Below are 20170 nucleotides of genomic sequence, written 5' to 3' on the forward strand. Positions count from 1 at the left end.
AAGTGATTTACAGAGTGGGGGAGAGCAGATAGTGAGAGACTGAGATGAGAGAGAGAGAGAGAAAGAGAACGAGAGAGAGAGAGAGAGAGAGAGAGAGAGAGAGAGAGAGAGAGAGAGAGAGAGAATGAAGGAGCGATAAGAAAGCCCTTCTGGCACGCGATGTCAGGTCCCCGTTTGGAGTGTGTCACAGCAAGATCATGACACAAAGGCATGGCTTCAGAGAATAATACTGAGTTAATATGGCAGCGGAGAGCGATTAATGTTAGAGGCATATGAGAAGAAGCGAGCAGGAATTAGGAGGAATCCAGATTATGACCTTCCCCATGTCCTTTTCTACATATCCTCTTATTTGACTCAATGCTTACTTATCATAGATTCCTACTTAAATCCTGTGATTGCGTATAGATGTGTGCATGGGTGCATGGACGTGTGTGTGTGTGTGTGTGTGTGTGTGTTGCTCATTTGCACACTGTAAAAGCTTATTTTTGAAAGACCTGAGGGGATCTGAGCAGAGAAAGAAGTCATATTTTAGAGTGCATCATTTGCATAGCATTGCTCTGTAAAAGCATAATGTACTTCCCACCACCAGCCCTGTCTGTGATGTGGTTGCTCCTGCTGGTACAGTCAGATTGTAACTCCAGCAGAGGCCAGGAGAGAATAATTAATACCAGCTAACATCACTGACACCACTTGTTTTTAAAGGTGCTCTAAGCTGGGCAATGTCAATGTGAGCTAGCTCGCTACTTCCTCCCCCTCCCTTCCGTGCAATTGAAACTCTCCTAAACGATCATCTCGTCTGTGATTTGCTGGAACAGTTTGTTATGTTTTTAGGTAGGTTTGCCCAGGTTGTTTTTGTTGCCGTTTTTGGAGCCTGGGCTGTCCACAGAGATGGCGTTTTTTAACAGTGTATTCAGTCCACAGACAGCTAGCGGCTGGTGAGGTGATGTTTGCTGTAAGTGACAAAAAATCCCCCCCCCCCATTACACACACACACACACGCATCTGAAGGCATTTTGGGCAGCCTGGGTGGTGCTCTATGGACAGACTTGACAGGCTGTGTTTGGATCAATAAAGATGACAAACAGCTTGACGGCTGTTTCCACAGGAGTGTCTGTGAAAGCGCTGGGTAATGGAGCGGCCTTCATCTGTGAGCGATGGCCAAAAGATCAGCTCTTAACCTCCCGCATCAATTAAATAAATGTCAGCGTTCAGTCATCATTGAAATGAATATGAAACTCAGCTTCCATCTCTCTTTGCTGTCCCGCTCTCTTACTACTGCTGTCTCATTCTCATCTCACTTTCTCTCTCTCTCTCTGTCTCTGTCTCTCCTTTTGTCTTGCTCTCTCTTTCTCACTCTCTCTCTCAGTCTCTCCTTCTGTCTTGCTCGCTCTCTCTCTCTCTCTCTCTCTCTCTCTCTCTCTCACTCACACACACAGACACACGGCCAGTAGATGAGTCAGGTGCGTCCGTGCGGAGGCTGACGAGAGGGAAAGGGCTGCGCCGGTGCTTTCTGAGACAGCAGCTGAATGGATGGTCAGGAGCTGAGGGAGGGAGGGGGGGGGGGGGCGAGAGCAGCATCCACTCACTTAGGTATTGTGGGTAATTACATTAAATGATGCCTGCATCAGTGTGCTGGTCATTTTGTTTACCATTTGTCTTGTGAGTTTGTTTTTGGTGTGAGCTTGCTTTTCTCTACATCGGTCAATGCGATGTTTTTGTGTCTACTTGTTTGCTGTATATTGGTATAATGTTGCTGTTCTATTTCTCAATTACTCAAGGATGATGGGAGCAAATTGTTAAGCATTTTGTTGAGATTTGCAAAGTTATTCGTGAGGACATGATTTAGACTCTACAATCTAGACTCCAGACTCTGTGTGTGTGTGTGTGTGTGTGTGTGTGTGTGTGTGTGTGTCTGTGTCTGTGTGTGCGTGTGTGTGTGTCGATATGTGTGTGCATGCATGTACATGACTACCTGTCCATATGTACTGTACCTGCCCTTGTGTGCACATTGCAGTCCAGGTTGGCTGTTTGCCAGACCCCCTGCCCCCCCCCCCCCCCCCCTCCCACCCCATCCCTAGCCACTGGCCTTATTAGCATTGGCCTTATAGTCACCATGTGTGGGCTCCCATTACCAGTGCACAACCCCCCACACCCTCTCTCCTGCCCCCTCCCCAGTACCAGCAACCCCATCCATCCCAACTCCACCTGCTGCATACTAATACGTCCCCTGAGAGGACACACGTGGAGAAGGAAGGAAGGACATTACTGTGAGGACGACCACAGGGGGAGGAAGAGCACACTCATCTGGAGAAAGGCACCATATGTAAGTGACTGTATAGCAGTGGAGAAACTGCACACTGCAATGAATGGAGTTCTATGAATGCAAGTCACCATATGCATAGCAACTCATTTGTGAAAAAAAAAGACTGTGTTGTTGACACCATTGTTAAGAAAGTGTCCTTCATGCTTGCCTTCATGCATGTTGAATGCAAAACACACACACACACACACACACACACACACACACACACACACACACACACACACACACACACAGTGATAGAGAGAGAGAAATTTATGTAGTGGATTTGAGAAATCTCCATGGCAATAGGATTTGAAAATCTATAGGGAGAAACAACAGCATGTTGATTACCACAGTCAGACGGCACCATGTCAGACAGGCCTTCAGTATTATGCAGAAGCTTTAGCACATAGAATGGCACGCTTCACACAGTCAATTCATTTGTGTTGTTTGAAATAGTTATCATTAATCAACCTGGCAAATGATCTATAGATTTAAAACCATGAGTACTTTGACTGTATGTATCAAGCTTGCGATAAAACGCCTGTTTTGGATGTGGGTGCTTTATGCACATCACAGGATTATACATGAGTTTAAAAGTCTGAGAATGGGAAGTGATCAAAAGACTTACCTCAAACTTACCTCTGAGTGTAGTGATAGGAAGCGCATTGGGAAGTTACTCTCCGAAACAAAAAGATATCTGGCAGTGAATCAGTAGAGGTGGTTATATTTCACTCAGTTTCCACTGTTGAGATTCACTGACTGTGCCAGCAGCGTTCGTATGTGCCTTGGCTGCTGCTCTCCTGTTTCAGTGATGAATCCACTTGGACACATTCCTTCAGTTTGCATTTTTAATGAATTCTGGCCATCATCTTAACGACCGGAGCCAATTATGTAAATTAATTGGACCAAATTAATTGGAGCACTTCAGTATTTCATGTAGGCCTACCGAAGCCTCTTCTCCACAAACACACCTGGTCTTGCCTATGCTGTCCTCATACTGTAGGTTTGAATTATCTCCGACCTCAGTTAGTGTTACATTAGTACTTGAACAAACCTGCTGTCTAGCAGTCATAGCAGATCCATCCTTAGTCATTTGTTGTACATCTCACTTAACTCCTACCACTTTGAACATTTATTTTCTCTCAATAATGCATTAGTGTGTTGAGCTGTGTTGCTGATTGGGCCCTTTGAACATGCAATGTGTGCGTCCTCATTTGCAAGTCCACTCAAGTAAATTACTTCTTCATGAGGAAATAGAAATGGACTTTTGTGTATCTGATTAATAATGTACATAAACAGTTTTGTAAATGTGTTTCTAGGGGCTGATTTCGGTTAGTTCCTGCTTCTGTTAGCAGAACCAGCTGTCCAATCTGAAGGATCATCAACATTCAGCCCACTGCTGATGATTAGGAGCAGCAACCGCAACAGGGGTCACTTTACTACCTCGTCCACCAACAGAGAAAAGAGAGAGAGAGAGAGAGAGAGAGAGAGAGAGAGATTTGTGTCCTGTGAAGGACCACTTCATCCCTCGAGGGAGCAGAGAGTCAGTGGTCCTCAGTACTCAGTGATGCCTGACTGGGCTGGGCTAACTAAAGGCTTTAAGCCAGTCCCACACACACACACACACACACACACACACAAACACACACACACACACACACACACACACACACAAACCTCCAAACGTACACACAAACCCATAAACACACTTCCTTTCAATGGGCACCTCCCTGCTTGAAACACTGGTGCCATTGCGCTGAAATTGAAATTCATCGATCACATCCTAGAGACCCACAAATAAAGACAGAGGGGTAAAAGGAATGGAATAGAGAATGAAGGGGAAAGAAAGTGAGAGAGAGAGAGAGAGAGAGAGAGAGAGAGAGAGAGAGAGAGAGAAAGAGAGAGGGAGTGGGGCCAGAATTAATTATTTTCCCTTTCAGCTCTGTATTGATCATGTGGGTTTGAGTCCTTTTCTCTCCAGCGTAATGACAGCTAACTGAAGCAATCCTTAAAGAACAAGAGAGTGAGAGAGGTGGGGGTGAGGGGTGGGGTGAGGGGGGGGGGAGAAGGAAGTGGAAAAGGAAGAGGAGAAGTGACTAATGTGTGTGTGTGTGTGTGGGAGGGGGGGGGGGGGCTTGTGTTCTCTCTGCTTTCTCTACCTCTGTTACCCCTCTCTGTTACCCCTCTCTGTTACCCCTCTCTGCTCTCATGACGAGAGGCATGCTGCTGCCCCTGCTGTGGGAGATTCTCCGACCCCACTACGATAAGCCCATCATAAAAGGATATCATGAACCATTAGGGATACCCTTTCTCAGTTATAGCCATCTCAGCGCTGCGGCGTAAATGCTCTTAAGGGACTGGGCCGTGCCTAATGGACTTCTGCATGAGCTCGCAGCGAGAGGCCGTATCAGCCTGTGGAGATTCAGGAACTCGGCCAATCACAGAGCCCCAGGTAAAGTTGATAGGGTGGTGGTAGTGTGTGTGTGTGTGTGTGTGTGTGTGTGTATGTGTGAGGGGGGTATTGGGGCTATGGCTAGTTACCCCTCTGCCTCTTTTCCTTGCTTGTGAACGTGCCATTGGAGGGTATTATCCCATGCCCGCATGGCCAATCGCTCTGACACATGCTCACGTAATGGCAGACATTCAGCCGCCTGCATATTGCCCTCCAACTCGCTGTAAATATCTCATAATTCACAACTGCGGGGAGATGGTGCTGGCGAACCATTTCAGAGACAATTTGCCCTGTCAGCACACACTGGTAAATATGGGCAATAGACTGGACAGAATTGATGGTAAAGCGTCCTTTTTGTCAGTTAATTTACCTGATGAATGCCCTTCTGTGTTTGTGTGTATGCGCTTGAGTGTGTGTCTGTGCATGTGCTAGTTTCTCTGTATTTGTGTGTGTGTGTGTGTGTGTGCATCTGGGTAAGTGTGCACTTGTGCATTGATGTATCAACAAGTCTGAGAAACATGATACATGTGATTGCAAATGTAATTGCTGGTGGATTGCTTTGAAGCATCAAATGTTCAGTCATTAAGTTTCACTGAGAATGTGTGTGTGTGTGTGTGTGTGCGTGCGTGTGTGCGTGCACGCGCATGTAATGATTACGGCAATTTACTTATTTATGTCTGTATGACAGATTACCATGTAGTTCCCATCTCTGTGTGTGAGTGGGTGTGTACAGTCTGGGCGTGTGTTTATGATTGTGAAGGCAGAATTATGGATGTATGTACATTATCTCTCATGTGTCTGAATGAAGAAGTGTCTGTGAGAGTAGAGTATATGTGTGTGTGTGTGTGGTTGTGTGCCTGCATATGTAACATATTTACATTTCTGAGCACTTGTAGGCATATTTGAGTAATTTGACGTCTATGAATGTGCTTGGTATATGAAGTGCATACATGGCCGTGTATTTTCCATTTCTGATGCATGGCCATTAGTGTGCAAGTGTGAATTTGTATGTGTGTGTCTGTATGCGTAAGTATAGTGTATTTGTGTGTGTGTGTGTGAGTGAGTGAGTGATTAGATGCCATGTCAGATGAATGTCAGTGTTTGTGTGTGTGTGTGCATGAGAGGCTGAGGGTCATTATTGGCACAGCGGGCTCTAATGATGCGGGGTGGTGAAGGGGAAAACAAACAGCGCTGTGATGGCTTCCTGCTTCACCCGGGGCCACTCCGCTAATCAGCATAATCCCTCAGCCAGCCCAGCCCAGCCCAGCGCCTCCTCATGGCCTCAACACTCATCTGCCGTTTCCTCACTCCTTCTCTCCATTTCTTTTCCTCCATCTGTTGCTCTCTGCCTCCCTCCTTTAGCTCCAGCCCTCCCTCTGTTTTTGAGCTTCCCCTCTTCTCCTCCTCAGCCCTTGCTTAAGCCCTGCTTTCACTTCCTTTATCATTCCAACCCTCTCCTTTCCCCTCTCTTGCCTTCTCCAGCTCCCTCCTCTCTGCTTCCCTTCTTTTCTCCCGCTCTGGTGCTGGCTTGTGATGTGAGGAAGAGAGCCATGGAGTAAAGCCCCTTTTGGCGGATTGTTCTGGAAGCAGCAGAAAGATGTTAGCGTATGTGCTGCTCTGGGACCTCAGTTGTATGAGCCCAGTGAGAAATCCTGTTTTAGGCTCTGGAACTGTGGAAATAATGCCATTACGAATCAGGCACTTCAAAAGATTCGTTGTCTATTGGTGTTTGTTCAGAAGAGGAAAGTATCTGTGCATCAATGGATTACTTACTATTGAAAGGATTTTGTCTAGTTTTCACTTTTATCCATTATATTTCAAGCAGAATCATTATATTAAAAGATTAATATGCCAAAATACTTCTGTATCACAACTTCCCTTTTAATTAATTAGGTTTCACCTGAATGTAAAAGCTGAGCTGTGAGAACTCTCATTTAATACAAATACCAGTCTAAAGTGCAGTTTGATGTTGAGTTGTTTTAGATACAGGAGTAATTCTTGTAAAAGAGAAGGTAAATGATAATGATGACAACATGAATGTATTTTTTTATTAGTGTTTTTCTCCAATAAAATATGAGTAAGGCTATTTGCACCCCTGGTACAATTAGCAGTGTATGCTATTCACACCCTGGTGCAATAAGAAGTGAATTCTATTCTAACCCCGGTGCACACAGCAATGTGTCCTATTAGTACCCCGTCTGGTACAAATATCAATGTATGCTATTCATACCCTGGTGCACACAGCAATGTGTTCTATTAGTATCCCGTCTGGTACAAATATCAGTGTATGCTATTTGCACCCCTGTGTATTTATTCTGGCATATTGATCACACAATGTAATAATATATATATTTTTTTAAAACAAGCAACATGTTTTTTTTGTTGTTACGTAACAGGGTGTGAATAGCTCAGCTGTGTAATAGACACTCTGAATAAGGTATGCTGTTTGCATCAATGTACAGTTAGAAGTGGATGCTATTCGTACCCTGGTGTTCATAGTACTGCATGCCATTTACACCCTGGTGCATGAACTAGCTAATTGTTGCAATCAAAACTTCCGTTTGAGAACCGATTTCTTGTTCAAATTGCGCGCCTTCTCTCCAGAGATATAGTGCCGAAACCTTTCAGAATTCTTCACTTTCTGCTGACGAAAAACAAATGTCCACCATGTTTTTTGTGCACGTGAGCAACGTCTTTTTGTTGTTGTCACAGGGTATGAATAGCTTAGCTGTGTGGCCAAGGCTATTCGTACCAGGGGTGTAAATAGACACTCCGATAAAATATACATACAAAAATATGTTATATGTGGATTAAATGTCCAAATATGGAGTATATCAGGATATATACACATGTGTACACAGTACATTCACACAAAAAAATATACAGTTCATTCATATAAGTGCATTTTACTTAGTCCAATTTCATTCGAAATTATAATTTTATGGATTGCACTTAACTTTTAAGATTCAGACTTATCTACACATCTTGAGTAACTTGAGTCTGAGGCAAATCTGACTGTCCAGAAAAAGCATAAACCATGTTCTAATAATGTACTAAATGTTAATTTAATGTAATAGAAAAATAAAATGTAATGTGATCCTCTTTCACATGATGGACAGAGCAGGGGGTATCTGTAGTGGTCACTCTTCTCCTGAAGTAGCACAGGCCAGCAAAGAGGGCCGGTGGTTCCTCACTGGTCCAGTCCAGTGTTGCTCACACCACTCGGTCCGGCATGATCTGTCAGATTGTTGTCCTTCACTCTCTTACCCTTTTTCTCCACTTTCTTCCCCTCTTTCTTTTGTCTCTTCTCCTCTGCCGCCTTTTCCTTCATTTCGGCCTCTGCAGCCTTCTCAGCGGCTTTCTGTTGTTTCTTGAATTCAGCCTTTCTGACCCGCTCCTCCAGCTTTTTGATCTTCTGCAGATCTGCCTCTTTGGCATCTTCAGAGGCACTGCTGGTGGGAACCTCCTGAGGAAAATCAAGAACAGCCAAAAAGACTTCAGAGAATCAGTCAAGAAAAAGTAAATGAAAAAATGCAGTTTACTAAGGTCACAAGATGCAGACTTAATAACAAATCCCAGACTCCAAAGCAGCCCTGGAAAACACAGAGAAAGGAACCTGGAGAGCAACATCAGCAGTAGCCTGGTGTTTTTTGAAACTCCACCATTTCCTGGATGGCCTTTCCTGGCTCACCACAGGTGGGTTCCCATCACCTCCTCCCAGCTGTGTGGCACTCTGATGGATAAAACATCCAGACATGTAAATGTTATAATAGTTTAGAGACATTGTAATTTAGTTTACACAAGTGTAACTGTTGTGTAGTGTTTAGCCCTTCATGCCACAAGACAAATGAAGACAAATTAACTTGGGACCAAAGAAAACAGAACATTTGTGGGAAACACTAACTAAAAGTACCTGGAGAGCAGCGTCAGGGGAGGCCTTCTGTTTCTTAAAACTCCACCATTTCTTGGGTTGGTTTCCCCTGACTGCAGAGACAGGTCTGAGTAGGAATGTCAAACTCTGGAGGATAAAATACAAAATAAAATCCAATATCAACTTTCCAGTCCAGTCGAAGGCTGCTGTTAACTAGTGCTATCAGTAGCCTGAATAAGAATACAAATGTTTCACCTGTTTGCCAGACTGGTTCCTCAGGTCTGCCATGAGTTTTTCTTTGCCAATAGCTACAGACTTCAGAGCAGACAGTAGGGTCTCCTCACTCTCCTTCATCTGTCTCTCCCTCTCCACTTGCTCCTGGATCCTCTCCCTCTCCAGAGCCTTCATCTGCATCTTATACTCTTCCCTACGCTCACGCAGGAGATTTTGGAGGTTCCTCCGGTCCCCCTCAAGAGCAGTGAAATACCCCAGAAGCTCCTTCACCTCCTCCTCCTCCCCCATTTTCCCACAGGTCTCCACCTCAAAGGCGTTGCCCACCTGATCGATCATCACAGAGGCCTCCTGTAACTCCATCTTCATGGAGATCTCCTCCACCTTGGTAGAGGCCCTGTCCTCCTCCATCTTCACGGAGGTCTCCATTTTGACAGAAGCCCTGTAATCCTCATCCATCTTCACAGAGGTTTCCTCCTCTATCTTAACAGAAGCACTGTTCTCCTCCTCTATCTTGACAGAAGCACTGTTCTCCTTCTCTATCTTGGCAGATGCCCTGTCCTCTTCCTCCATCTTCACGGAGGTCTCCTCCACCTTAGAGGTCTTGTCCTCCTCTTCCATCTTTCCAGAAGTCAAGAGTGACTCTACTTGTCTTCTGATGTTCAATATGGCTACATCAATATCAGCCTGGAGGTTATTGCTGCTGACGGTCACGGGGGTTTTCACTTCAGTCACAGTCCCATCATTCCCCAGGCACGCCTGGATCTTCGAAAGAGCCTGCTCAATAATGAGTCTGAAATCTTCGCCATCCTTTGATCTCTCCACGGACGACGTCAGCTTGTTCATCTCCTCAGACATAACACTCGGGTTTCTACAATAAGAAATGGGTAGGCTATTTAACCCTACTGTCTTAAAGTGAAATAAATTGAAAGCTGCTTTAGAGCGTTAGCTTAGCCTTCATATTTTCGGTATAGTGAGCTACATTCCTTCTTTATGAATTTCTAATGTAGGATAAAGCATTTAATCAGTTCTGTTTAAAAGTGTGAAAGTGAACCGGATTGTTTCTGTAGGATTGTTTCCCTATTGCGTAAAGGACTAGCCTACTGAAAGGACATTTCCATTCTATTCGCATTCGACCCCCATCGTTTTCAGTTCAATGTTTAAAAAACATGTGTAGGTAGGTACCTAGAAACTTCATATTTTTTGTAGCCCATTGTGTTATGGTAAAAAAACGCTCACCTTTTAATCACACGAGGGTCGTAGGTAGGTCGTATTTGATGAATATATTGTCGAAAATTGAGCCAAAAAAGTTCTTGCCAGTCGCTTTTCAAGAAAGGATGCAATGAAATGATGGAATGTTTGGTTGTTTCCATGGTTTTCAGGTTCCAGGTAGAATTGTATGTTTTTCATCTTGATAGAATGATCAGATTCAGCAGTGACGTATGTAGCACTGGAAATTCGATCAAAAACAAGAGTATAAAAAAGAATAGTCAAGCAACGTGCACAAGCTACAATGGCTCACTGGCCTTACAATGTGTTTCTATTCTCAGCACGTACTATAGGTACATGTGACATGAAACTGAAATCACATTAGAGTGTAGTTCAAGCTATCTATGGGCTACTGGTTAGCGCTTCGGACTTGTATTCGGAGGGTTGCCGGTTCGAACCCCGACCAGTAGGAATGGCTGAAGTGCCCTTGAGCAAGGCACAACCCCTCACTGCTCCCCGAGCGCCGTTGTTGTAGCAGGCAGCTCACTGCGCCGGTAATAGTGTGTGCTTCACCTCACGGTAGGGCCAGATGTAGGCTACTAACGCGTTTGCGCCCACTTCAGGCGTATTTCGTAAAATTTCGTTCAGCCGTTTCGTAAAATCATTGCGAGGTAGGCCTATGTACAAACAGGCGGCAATGATGTAAAAGCGCAAAATGCCTGTCGCGGGAATTGAACATGGCTAATTGCGTTTTTCGTGTCATGCATGCATTCATGGGAGGATCCAGGGGAAAGTGGGAGTTTAACGTAAAAAGATGGGATGGGAAGCGTAAAGAGCGCTTAATTATGTATTCCGCGGTATACTGCTCCTGAAAGCGCACGTCTATTCTGTGCCTAAATACTTCCGCCTTGTAAAAGCAGGTGTTGATTCAAATTGCAGTTCAATGCGTCAATAAGAGAATCTTTCAAAGACAACAGAATCGCTATTTAGAGCACCAGTTTTGTAAGTATTTGCACTATCAAAAGCAACCTTAACTTTCGTTGGCCTTTTGAATGTCTTACTTTCACTTTCACGTCATTCACTTAAACTTTCCTACTTGCTAGATTTGACCAATTTTCCATAGCCGTGCACAAGTACTTTGAGTAAAACTACGGATCTTCATTATCTCCCTGCTTGTTGACATCTTATCATGTATGGTATAATTCCATGATCCCTAAACGTTTGCTTCTTTTTAATGTTGTCATCACTTCATTCAACTGCGCTTGTTTGTTTGCGCTCTGCCATTCAGTTGTGGACGTTCATAAATTGCGTTTATGGGCGGAGAAAGGCAGAGAAAGGCGCAGTTTACACTAGTTTGATAAATATGACGGAAACTTGGGTCTGACAGGGTTTGCGATCTGCGGTTTGTCCATGACGCTGATAACGCTACGTTTGCAAATGTATGTAGGGCCTACATCTGCTAAGTGTGTTTCACTAATTCACGGTCACGGATTGGGATAAATGCAGAGACCAAATTTCTCTCACAGATTCAAAAGAGTATTTATACTTAGAAGTCTTCCAGGACTTCTCCACAATTTACATAATTTCAGTGTTGTGAAATCTGTTAGAGACTTCTCAAAACATGCTCATAAACTGATACACAAATAATGAAATTCTCTCTCTCGTGCTTATGAGTTTAGCCCTAGCATGTCTCTGTAAAACATTAATCTCGCATGCATGGAGATTTGCTAAAAATGTTTTTTTTTTTAATTTTTTATCAATAATGGTTATGTATTTTACTAAAGGAATCATGGAGAATTGCAAGAATAAAATGCCATGATATTTTTTTCCTGAAAACAAAGCGTTGTTTTGCAATTTCTTGATTTTCTTGCTCAACCTAGACCTTCTATTTTCGGTTGTCGGATATGAAAGGACTGTTTGGCTCCAGGCAGATTTTGAGACATCAAAGCTATTCAGGTAAGTGCTCCAAATTACATTAATATTTAGATATGTATGCATATATTGTTCTGCTTAAGACATGCACAATTTTACATGGATAACCCTTTGTATTCAGATGGTAGCCTAATTCAACAAGCTATGGCAGTGTGGCATGCCCTTGGCTGTTAATTTGGGATGTATAGGAGTAAAGATTATTTCATGTTAAAATACAAGGAAGTTTTATGTATGTAGCTGGGAAATGTGAAAGATTATTATCAAGATAATAGCTTGCTAAGCTTATCTCAGCTGTTCTCGATAATGTGGATTTATAGAACATGTGTTTGCAAGGGAAATTGTGTAGCCTATTTGTGGATTAACATTTAGATGTTCCAACTAAACTAGTTAGCGTTACACAGCAACCGATATTCAGAAGTCTGCTTTTTGCTATGATTTATATTGAATGGGTTTCCTTAAAAAAAAAAAAAAAAAAAAAAAAGGCCTACACATTTCCTTTAAAAAAGTACGGTAATAAAGTAATTTTCTTTATCTGTATGTCTGTGCTGTCTCAGACAGAATTAAGGTGATCTAAACCATAGACTGTATCTAAACACATGCACCATAAGCAAGGCCCCATGCAGGACATACTGTAGCTGTAAATTGCCAACAGTCTCCCTCTTCCTTGCACCCCCCACCCCCACCCCGCCCCCGCCCCCTCTCTCTTTCCCATCCTTTCCCTGTGTCCTCTCTTCCACATGGGGATGGAGAGAGTGGTCTTTCAGTAGCAGCTGATGGATGGATGTCACACTCCCCTCACCTGGACCCTTAATTTAATCAGCTCACTTGGCTCCTCGTTTATGGGGGCCGGTGGCACACAGGGCTGCAGGCTCCACATGCAGGGACTTATCAGACGGCTCACAGCCTTCATGTCAGGAATCCCATCCCAGCACTGGTAATATATGATATTCTGATGCAGGGTCAGGGCTCTGTGGGAAGATGTATGTATGCGGGTGCTGCTGGTCGTGGGAGGGTGTGGCTGTATGTACTCTGTGTGTGTGTTTGTCTATGTGTGTGTGTGTGTGTCTGTGTGTGTGTGTGTCTGTGTGGTTGTGTGTGTGTCTGTGTGTGTGTGTGTGTGCATCATAGGCGGAGTTTGGCATTCGAGCCAGGGGGGGCAGACAAAAAAAAATAATTGTAGCCTAGCTGCTGAGACCTGGCCTACCACTTGAGGAACACAGTATGAGCACATATGGAGAAAACAAACATGCTAAATAAAGATATATATAATTACATTAACAATTTAACAATTCGTCCTTATGAAATCCAATGCAGCACGGTTGTCTTGAAACGCAATAGACAGTGTCGCCTAGGAGTTGAAAATATTCGGGACTTAGCCCATAGAGTCTGGTTGCTGCTCACTTTTGAGAAATTAATCCATCGCCTCTAGCCTCATTTGCACCACATTGATTGAATATTTTGTACAATCATATTTTGTCAATTAAAGAATGTAATGACCTGTTGCCATCTTGACATTTCTGTTTGCTATTAAAAACAAACTATATAGCCTAGTGCTGTGCTTGTGGAACGTTACCTCCAACGCCGCAAGAGTGCTGCTGGCATGCGAGCCACCTAGCAGAGGGGAGTTTTAAATAACAAGATGCATCGGTTCATGTACCTATGCTTAGCTTAAGGAGACCGAGTCATTGAAAACTCAAATTTGATTCTACAAAGGCAAAGTAAGTAAACTCCAAACTGTAGGCTATTGAGTGCAGGGCAGACCTAAATCATAGCGAGAACTCCAAGAATCAAAGGTAGTGTTCACCTACAGTCTGATGCCTCTCCAAACGCAGAAACGAAGCGCAATCACGCCATTACGTTAAGACATGTTAAGAAAAAAATATTCATATTTTGCTGTAATCCAATAACACAAAAAAAGTAATCCACAGCGATCAGTAGGCCTAGATGCACAAAAGGGGTCAAGGTGTATCTAGCCAGGCCTACACACGTCACATTCACCAGCCAGTTCCAAACAGGTGAACAAGGCTTCGCCACTTTACTGTTTAAACAAAGTAGAATAAAAAGTCCAAAACTACACACAACGCAAAATCAATTAGGCTAGTAAGCGGACAGGACATTTATATACATGGCATTTAGGCAACCTTTATTGCAACGTTGGCATGGCAAGATGTCCATACTAGTGCAACAGTAATTTTCGTTTTTTGCGTCCTGCATGCCTCGTCAGGTTGGCCGTAATGTCGCTTTCGATGTGAAGGATCATAAGAGAAGAATACCTGGCTGCTCCCATCATCAGCCGCAGCCTGATGTTCCTTATATTGTTGTTTTGTGTTATTTAAATAGTTTTTAAAATATCTGGTCATGCCAGACGTATTTCACAATGCAATTACCTGTTTCCACCAGAGGGGGCAGTGCTCCCCCTGCCCCCACTAACTCCGCGTATGGTGTGCGTGTGTGTGTGTTTTCTAGAAAGTGCATAATATAGGGTAGTGCATTGTGTACAGATATAGGAAGAGAGAATACTGTAGGTGTGCATTGTATGTATGAGAGTTTGGAGGAGAGAAATATGTAAATATATGTGTGTGTTTGTGTGCGTGTGTGTGTGTGTGTGTGTGTTTTTCTTTGCTGGTGTTTTTGTTTGCACGACTACCGGTCCATGAAAGAAATCATCAATACTCCTACAGGACCTTCCACCCTCCCACAGTACCCAGCATCCTCTGGGGTAGGCATTTTGTAATTAAATGTCCATCAGAATGTGCTCATGTTTGTGTGTGTGTGTCTCTGTGCATGTGTGTGTAATTGTATGTGTGTGTGTGTGTCCATAGCTCATAATTGCCCACTCATTGACCGGTTTGGGTTTCAGCACTAATTAAAGCCTCAGTGAGCTGAACAGTGCCCACACAAAACCCCAGGGAGTGATCAGGGCAGTGTGTCTAACCTGTGTGTGTATGTATGTGTAGGGGATGTTGGCCCACAGGAGAAATTTGCTATAATAGACTGTTACAAAGAACTCTCTCCCGGTCAGTTCATTGTTTTTCATAACAGCAAATTTGCACATTGAGGAGGTCGGGAATGCTCATTAGACCACTTTGTTATCGTTAGCCATGGAGGTACTGTAAACTGTGATGGCCATAATACTATTAGGTTTCATCTCTTGAGACAGGCCATCATCCAATGTAATGAGTTGTAAGAGTTCATTATTTTGTTTGAGGTATATTTCAAGTCCATAACATTTTTTGTCACATTCAGCAATCATCTCCTCACGACCGCTAGCTGCCCATTCCATGAATACACTGTAAAAAAAATTCGGTCTCTGTAGGCAGCCCATAGGCTCCAAAAGCTGGATAAAAACCTAACAAAAACAAAAAGTTCTGCCAGGCATTTCTCTGGGAATGCTGAAGGTAGGGAGGAGCTCTGGTATGTTTCGTTTGGTCCTTGGTTAAAATAAAATGTATGGTGTTTTGCACAAAAGCTAATAAATGTAAACATAAACACAAATAAACACGACTTCCTGCAAAATCACTGAATGCGCCTTTAAGAGACCACTGCACATTTTTCTGATGCCATCCTACGGTTTCTGAGTGACATTCGAATGACGATCATATTCAAAATTGAGAGACAAGTCCAAATTTGAATATGACCGTCAAGTCATTTGAATGTCACTCAGCAACCGTAGGATGACATCAGAAAATGTGTAGTGGTCTCTTAATTTTTTCCAGAGCCGTATATGGTTGTATTGATGGGTACACTAGTGGGAAAAAAACAGTGGCAAATACACCAAGGTCTCTGGAAGTAATATTGATGAAGAAGTGTTCATAATTTATAACCATTTCAGTAGTTCCTCTAGATCTAGGTAATACTGTTTTCTTGACTTGTGTGATTTCAGGTGAGTGGAATGCTGATTATCCCAATAACATGATTGATTGTACCAGCAGACAGGTGGCCAATGTTATTGGTGTAACGGTACACAAATCACGGTTCGGTGTGTACCTCAGTTTGGTGAATTTTTGGTACGGTGAGCAAGTAGGTACTGTAAGCCTGAAATTAGCTGACAATGTTGCTGATACACAACAACAAAAATAGTATTTTGAAAAGGTTATATTAATATGTGTAGGAACTCAAATTTAGCAATTAGCCTACTGTTGATTACTGTTAAAGACTGCATTTGGTACATTTGGTACACATCTCTGTTGAACTTAACGTCCTGTACCTAAACAGTTCAGTACCAATACCTTTACACCCCTACCAATTATTCCAATAGGCTTGATACACCATTAAAACTGCCCTCTCTTGTGCTTCTGTTTTACTGTTATGACCCTGTACCAAAGCCACAACTAAACAGGCTGGTGAGAGATTACATTTTAAAGAAAGATATTTATATTAAGTGAATAACAAACAAAGAAGAGTTTAAGGTGGGTCCATGTTGGATCAGTGCATTAGTAATGCAAGACTATTGTTAGGAGTGAAATGTCATGTGATGATTGCTTTTGTATGTGTCAAAATCCTTGGCCTTCAACAGAATTCAAAGCAATCCTTTAACCTGTGCCACCAAACTACTCATCACTAATCCTCACCCCTCCTCTATGCTCTGCAGTGTTTGTGGGCTCATACACATCTCTCTTTGAATTTGTCTTTGTCACCTCAGATCGAATCACTGTCACTGTTGTTATTGTCTTGTTTTTCCAAAACATTTCCACGAAAAACAAATGTGCTTATCTCTGGTTGACTATCATGCTGCTGTCTTGCGGGGGTTATGCAGCAGCAACTCCTGCCTGCCTGCCTGCATCTCAAGTGAGGCGTCTCCTGTCAGAGTGACTCAGTTCGTCTGTGGTCCCTGCAGATCTGTGTGGAGGAGTGTCTCAGGAGTGCTGATGCAGGTCTGTGCCATGTCTGCTGGAGTCGTGCGCTCCTTTGCTGTGGGGAGCTTTTGCCCCCTTACACTGTTGAAAAAGAGGTGAGGAACTAGAGAGGTTTGTCAGTAATGTGTTTGTGTGTGTGTGTGTGTGTGTGTGTGTGTGTGTGTGTGTGTGTGTGTATGTGTATGTGTGTGTCTGTCTCTCTGACTGAGGGTGTATGTGTATTTCATGTCTACTTTTTAAATACTGTAATACTGTCAATACTGCACTATAATTAGAAAATCTTGTAAAGGTGTCTGTTTATGTCTATTTAGTTTCACTGGTGTGTGTGTGTGTGTGTGTGTGAGAGAGAGAGAGAGAGAGAGAGAGAGAGAGAGAGAGAGAGAGAGACAACGCTTTTGCGCCCACTTCAGGCGTATTTGTTTCGCAATGTGCATGTAAAATCATTGCGAGGTATGCACAAACAGGCCGCAATGATGTAAAAGCGCAAACTGCCTGTCGCGGGAGCTGACAGCGTTTGTCCAGGATCTAGGGGAAAGTGGGAGTTTAGCATAAAAAGATGGGAGGGGAAGAGTAAAGAGCGCCTAATTATTTATTCCGCGGTATGTACAAAGACTGCTCCTGAAAGCGCACGTCTATTCTGTGCCTAAATACTTCCGCCTTGTAAAAGCAGGTATTAATCCAAATTGCAGTTCAATGCGTCAATAAGAGAACCTTTTAAAGATAACAGAATCGCTATTTAGAGCACCAGTTTTTGTGGTGAAAGTATTTGTAGCCTACTACCAAAAGCAACCTCAGCTTTCGTTGGCCTTTCGAATGTCTTACTTTCACTTTCACGTCATTTACTTAAACTTTTCTACTTGCTAGATTTGACCAATCTTCCATAACCTACGTGCACAAGTAATTTGAGTAGAACTACTGATCTTCATTATCTCCCTGCTTGTTTACATCTTATCATCTATGGTATTATTTCATTATGAATGTTGTCATCAGTTAACTTCATTCAACTGCCATTCAGTTGTGGACGTTCATAAATTGTATTTATGGGCGGAGAAAGGCAGAGAAAGGCGCAGTTTTCACTAAGGATTGAACGATTTATAAATACGATGGACACTTGGGTCTGACAGCGTTCGCAATCTGTGGTATGTCCATGACGCTGATAACGCTATGTTCGCAAATGTACGTACATCTGGCCCAGAGAGAGAGGGTGTGTGTGTGTGTGTGTGTGTGTGTGTGTGTGTGTGTGTGTGTGTGTGTGTGTGTCTGTCTCTGTGTCTGTGTGCGTATGTGTGCGCGCCCGTCTCCTATGCTCTTGAGGTCTTGCTGTGGATGGCTTCTCTCCTCCTTTCTCACATTGTTCCTCATCCTCTCCTAATTTTCCCTCCCCTCTGCTTAGAAGCTCTATGTTCTCTCCATCCCCTCCTCCATCCCCTCCTCCTCCTCCTCCTCCTCCTCCTTTCCCCAGCAGCATCAGTAGCTCTGAGCTGCAGCAAACAGCTGCTCAGCCCAGCTCAGTAGAAACATCATACACTCTAACAACACACATCACAGGGATCCCACTCCCATGTGTGTGTGTGTGTGTGTGTGTGTGTGTGTGTTTGTTTGGTGTCTTTTGTAGGTGTGTTCCATTCTCAGCATTCGTATTTTCAATTTGCAGGTGAATTAAAGCAGTTTTGTTAGCAAGAGCCCCCCACCCTACCCATCTCTGTGTGTGTGTGTAAGCGCTTTCAGACATACGTGTAAGACCGGAGGTTCTGCCGATGTTAAACGGTGGGGCCGTATATCTGAACGACACAACCGGTCATATGGAAGTCCAAATTTAGCCGGTTGTTCTACTACTCCCCCCCCCTAGTATTTCCTCTGGACATTATGTAAATGTGCTGTGTCTGAACGAAGCGTAGAACATGTGGTTAAAATTCACACCTAGTGAGAGGGCGTGTCGGTGACGTTTCTTTCGTGCGTCCATGTGGTTAAATCTGACTTAAATGCCAGTGTTATGATGGCGTGGCATAGTGATGTCCAGAAAATCTCCGACCTGGAAAGATGCATCACGGAGCTACTGTCCATGAGGGCAGACAGTATTGTGATAGAACACATGAAGGGAACAGCAAGAGACACGTTGATGTAGCCTACAACTGCATCGCAAGGCCAAACTAATTCAAAAGACCGAATCATCATAAGCAGAAGGCGCTGAAAAGGCAGTAGCCTACAGCGACGTCGTTGACAACAATAACAGGAGTATTTAATAAATTGTTTGCCAACACGGTCGGTTTTCTGTTCATTGATAGCCTTCTCATGACCTCACTGCTGAGCTGATATTTGTTGAGCATAAATATGCCTAGAGAAAATGAAAATGAAGATAACCCAACTTTGTTCCAAGCTCCTTGCGTAAATGCAATAGACACATGGGGAGAGGATGCTTTTGGAAAAATAAACCATGAAAAAACAAACCACTTCACTGTTATGTTAGTATTTTGTTTGTTGCTTAAAAACGTTGTATATGATGGCCTTGAAATCTTCAGTTAGCCTACTGAATTGGCTGGTACCATAAAGTTCGTGCATGCTCTCTCCAACGCAAACCAGATTTGGGGTTCCATAGCCAAGTAATTCGGCTATATAACATTGAAAACAGATAATGTGTTTATTCGAAGCACACATACAAATAGGTCAATTTCAAGTGCTCACTTACGTGACTACTTCAAGTATTAGCCTACGCACAATAGATTTTTCTTCTTTAGCCTACATAATGCATACACTTTGTAAACAAACAGCAGCTGTGACAGCGGCCGCATATATTCTGCATCATATCTTGCCTCTTGTGAACTCTACAAGCCCCCACCCCTCACTCGCCAATCACACGGAGATTCTGTAATGTGCGTGTATGTCGTTCACACATAGGTCCGTATAAGGTCAGTATAAGGTCCGCAGGTTAGCATCATATCTGAATCATCCGAAGGGTAGGACCTCCGTTTGACAAACCTCCGCATATACTCCGGAGGTTATATCTGAAAGCACTTTGTGTGTGTGTGTGTGTGTGTGTGTGTGTGTGTGTGTGTCTGTGTGTGTGTGTGCACAGGCATTAAACATGTGCATTACACATGGATGTAATCTGTTGCTTTGCAGGTGAGAAAGAGTGCTCCTGTGAAGGTGGTTGGGATGGTGCTGTTGTCAGGATGATTAAATTGACCCTATTTCACTGACCCTCACCTGTCACACCTATAACTACTAATTTACACATACCTCTTAAGTTTGTGTGTGTGTGTGCGTGTGTGATTGTATGTGTGTGTGTTTCTCGCTCTTTCTCTATGCCGAACACA

At 43.4% G+C, this 20170-nt stretch overlaps 1 protein-coding gene across 2 annotated transcripts; it reads right to left on the bottom strand.

Annotated features, from left to right (window-relative positions):
• Positions 1 to 7858: 7858 nt before the first annotated feature.
• LOC125284488 (caldesmon-like) lies at positions 7859 to 10233 on the bottom strand. 2 transcript variants are annotated; one of them, XM_048228458.1, is made up of 5 exons: positions 10099 to 10233; positions 8884 to 9730; positions 8671 to 8775; positions 8449 to 8490; positions 7859 to 8223 (listed from the first exon to the last, which is right to left on the bottom strand). In XM_048228458.1, exons 1-5 carry the CDS (start codon positions 10230 to 10232, stop codon positions 7948 to 7950), a joined length of 1404 nt encoding a protein of 467 aa, XP_048084415.1. In that variant the 5' UTR covers position 10233; the 3' UTR covers positions 7859 to 7947. The 2 variants fall into 2 exon arrangements, with proteins under 2 accessions (XP_048084415.1, XP_048084414.1); XM_048228457.1 differs by having other exon boundaries at positions 8374 to 8490.
• Positions 10234 to 20170: the final 9937 nt, after the last annotated feature.

The sequence above is a fragment of the Alosa alosa genome, chromosome 19, assembly GCF_017589495.1.
Source record: "Alosa alosa isolate M-15738 ecotype Scorff River chromosome 19, AALO_Geno_1.1, whole genome shotgun sequence".
In the NCBI taxonomy this organism is placed as follows: Eukaryota; Metazoa; Chordata; class Actinopteri; order Clupeiformes; family Clupeidae; genus Alosa; species Alosa alosa.